The sequence below is a fragment of the Eretmochelys imbricata genome, chromosome 23 (assembly GCF_965152235.1).
Source record: "Eretmochelys imbricata isolate rEreImb1 chromosome 23, rEreImb1.hap1, whole genome shotgun sequence".
NCBI lineage: Eukaryota > Metazoa > Chordata > Testudines > Cheloniidae > Eretmochelys > Eretmochelys imbricata.
Genome location: NC_135594.1, coordinates 16158371 through 16160843, shown reverse-complemented (window position 1 = coordinate 16160843; position 2473 = coordinate 16158371). Strand labels below are relative to the sequence as shown.

Below are 2473 nucleotides of genomic sequence, written 5' to 3'. Positions count from 1 at the left end.
GGCAAAGGTATCACACAGACAGACAAAAGCCTTCCCCCCACCCTCCAGATTTGAAAGTATCTTGTCCCCTCATTAGTCATTTTGGGTCAGGTGCCAGCCGGGTTACCTGAGCTTTTTAAGCCTTTACAGGTAAAAGGGTTTTGCCTCTGGCCAGGAGGGATTTTCTAGCCCTGTGCACAGAAAGGTGGTTCCCCTTCCCTTTATATTTATGACTGGGCCATGAAGTGCCGCGACAGGACGGGGCCACTGGCTGCAGCAATCTTTGCCTGAGGATGTTGCCGGGGCCAAGACTATACCAGGATTCAAAAAGGAACTAGATACGTTCATGGAGGATAGGTCCATCCTAGCCAGGAGGGGCAGGGACGGTGTCCTGAGCCTCTGTTTGCCAGAAGCTGGGAACGGGCGACAGGGGATGGATCACTTGATGATTCCTTGGTCTGTTCATTCCCTCTGGGACACCCGTGTCGGTAGACAGGAGACTGGGCTGGATGGTGCTTTGATCTGACCCAGTCTGGCCGTTCTTATACTTATATGCTAAGAAGTTGGTCGACCAACCCATGTCGCTCCAGGGTGTGAAAACTCCACTCCCCAGAGAGATGTAGCTAAATCCAGCTAACCCCCAGTGTACACAGCACTGAGTCGATGGAAGAATTACTCCGTAAGACTTAGCTACCGCCTCCTTGGGAGGTGTATTACCTACGCCCACCCTTCGGAGTAGGTTACATCTACACTGAGGGACTACACCAATGCCGGTGCCGACTCTAAGCAGCCATCTTGCCCCATCTCCCCTTCCCTCGGTCACCCCTCCTCCAGCCCCTTCCTCAGCCCCCCCCAGACGCGGCGCCCGCCCAGGAGCCGCCTCGCCAGGGCCCCCTTGACGTCAGCGTTGCGCAGGCTGTAGATGGCGGGGTTGAGGGTGGGGATGACCACGGTGTAGAAGGCAGCAGCCATCTTGTCACCCTGTGCGGCGTAGCTGCCTTCGGGCCGCAGGTACATGAAGATGAGGGTCCCGTAGAGCACGGCCACAGCTGCCAGGTGGGAGCCGCAGGTGGGGGCAGCCCGGCGCAAGCCCGCCCGCCCCACGGCCCCGAGGATGAGCCCGTAGGAGGCCAGGATGGCCAGCAGGGTGACGCTCTGGATGGCACCGCAGATGGCCAGCAGCAGGGCCTGGCTGAGGCTGGTGTCGGCACAGGCCAGCTCCAGCACGGGTGGGATGTCGCAGAAGAAGCGGTCGAGGGCGCGGCTGCGGCAGAAGGGAAGGCGGAAGGCCAGGCCGGAGTGCACGGCCGCACTGGCCGCCCCGGCCGCGTAGGAGCCCAGCACCAGCCCGCGGCAGAGGCGGGGTGGCACGGCGGCCTGGTAGTGCAGCGGGCGGCAGACGGCGGCACAGCGGTCGTAGGCCATGGCGGCCAGCAGGCAGCACTCCGCGTCCCCCGCGGTGGCGAAGAGAAACATCTGGAGGGCGCAGGCCGGGCCAGGGAGGGCGGCCCAGCCGGCCAGCAGGCCCCACAGCATGACGGGGCCCACGGCGCAACAGGAGCAGAGGTCCAGCAGCGCCAAGTGGCTGAGAAAGTAGTACATGGGGGTGTGGAGGGAGCGGTCGGCCCGGATCAGAACCGCCAGGCCCAGGTTCCCTGCCAGGCCCAGCAGGACGACGGGCAATGCCAGCGAGAAGAGCAGCAGACTTAGGTCTCGGCGGGAGGGGAAGCCCACAAGGAGGAAGTCAGTCACCACTGTCCGGTTTGGCCCGGCCATGGGGGGGCACAGATCTGTGGGGAGGGAGCGTGGGTGAGAGCCTGCCCCTCTGCCAGTGCCCTCAGCCCAGGGTGGGGATGGCACTGCTCCTAGCGTCAAGGGTCTGGTGTTCGGGGAGGGCTGGCCTGGCACGGAGATGCAGCCACCTCTGGGGCGGAGCAGTTGGGGAACAGCCACACATAACGCCACACAACAGTTTAGGCTACGAAGCAAAGAATAAGCCAACATCCAAACACTCTTTAGGGACGTTGGCAGGCGAAGGGCGTTGGTGAGGAAAGCGGGGTTCACGGCGTTCCCTTTGGAAAGAGGGGGCGGTGATTTAAACCTGCAGGCGCTACTGAGCTGCAGGGAGCTGCAAAGATGCCTGGGGCAGGGAGATGAGATAGAGGGACCTGGAGGCAGCGTGGGAATGTGGCGTGGGCAGACAGCAGGACGGGCACTCAGGACTCCTGGGTTCTATTCGCAGCTCCGCTACTGACCGGCTGGGTAACGCTGGGCAAGTTACTTCACAACTCTAGGGCTCTGCTTCCCCTGGTGCATTTAGACTGGGAGCTCTCCAGGGCAGAGCCGGTCTCTCAGTGTGTGTCTGGGCAGCACCCGGCACGATGGGGCCCTGATCTCTGTCGGGGTCTGGGCAGCACCCAGCACAACAGGGTGCCCTGCTCTTGGTTGGGGTCTGGACAGTGCCCGGCCCGACGGGGGGCCCTGATCTCTGTCA

At 62.6% G+C, this 2473-nt stretch overlaps 1 protein-coding gene across 1 annotated transcript; it reads right to left on the bottom strand.

Moving 5' to 3' along the window:
* Positions 1 to 798: 798 nt before the first annotated feature.
* On the bottom strand, positions 799 to 1755 carry LOC144278856 (olfactory receptor 5C1-like). The gene has a single exon (XM_077840210.1). It carries the CDS (start codon positions 1753 to 1755, stop codon positions 799 to 801), a length of 957 nt encoding a protein of 318 aa, XP_077696336.1.
* Positions 1756 to 2473: the final 718 nt, after the last annotated feature.

Coding starts and splice junctions, on each gene's coding strand:
- LOC144278856 (XM_077840210.1), bottom strand. CDS start 1,755: ATGGCCGGGCCAAACCGGACAGTGGTGACTGACTTCCTCCTTGTGGGC.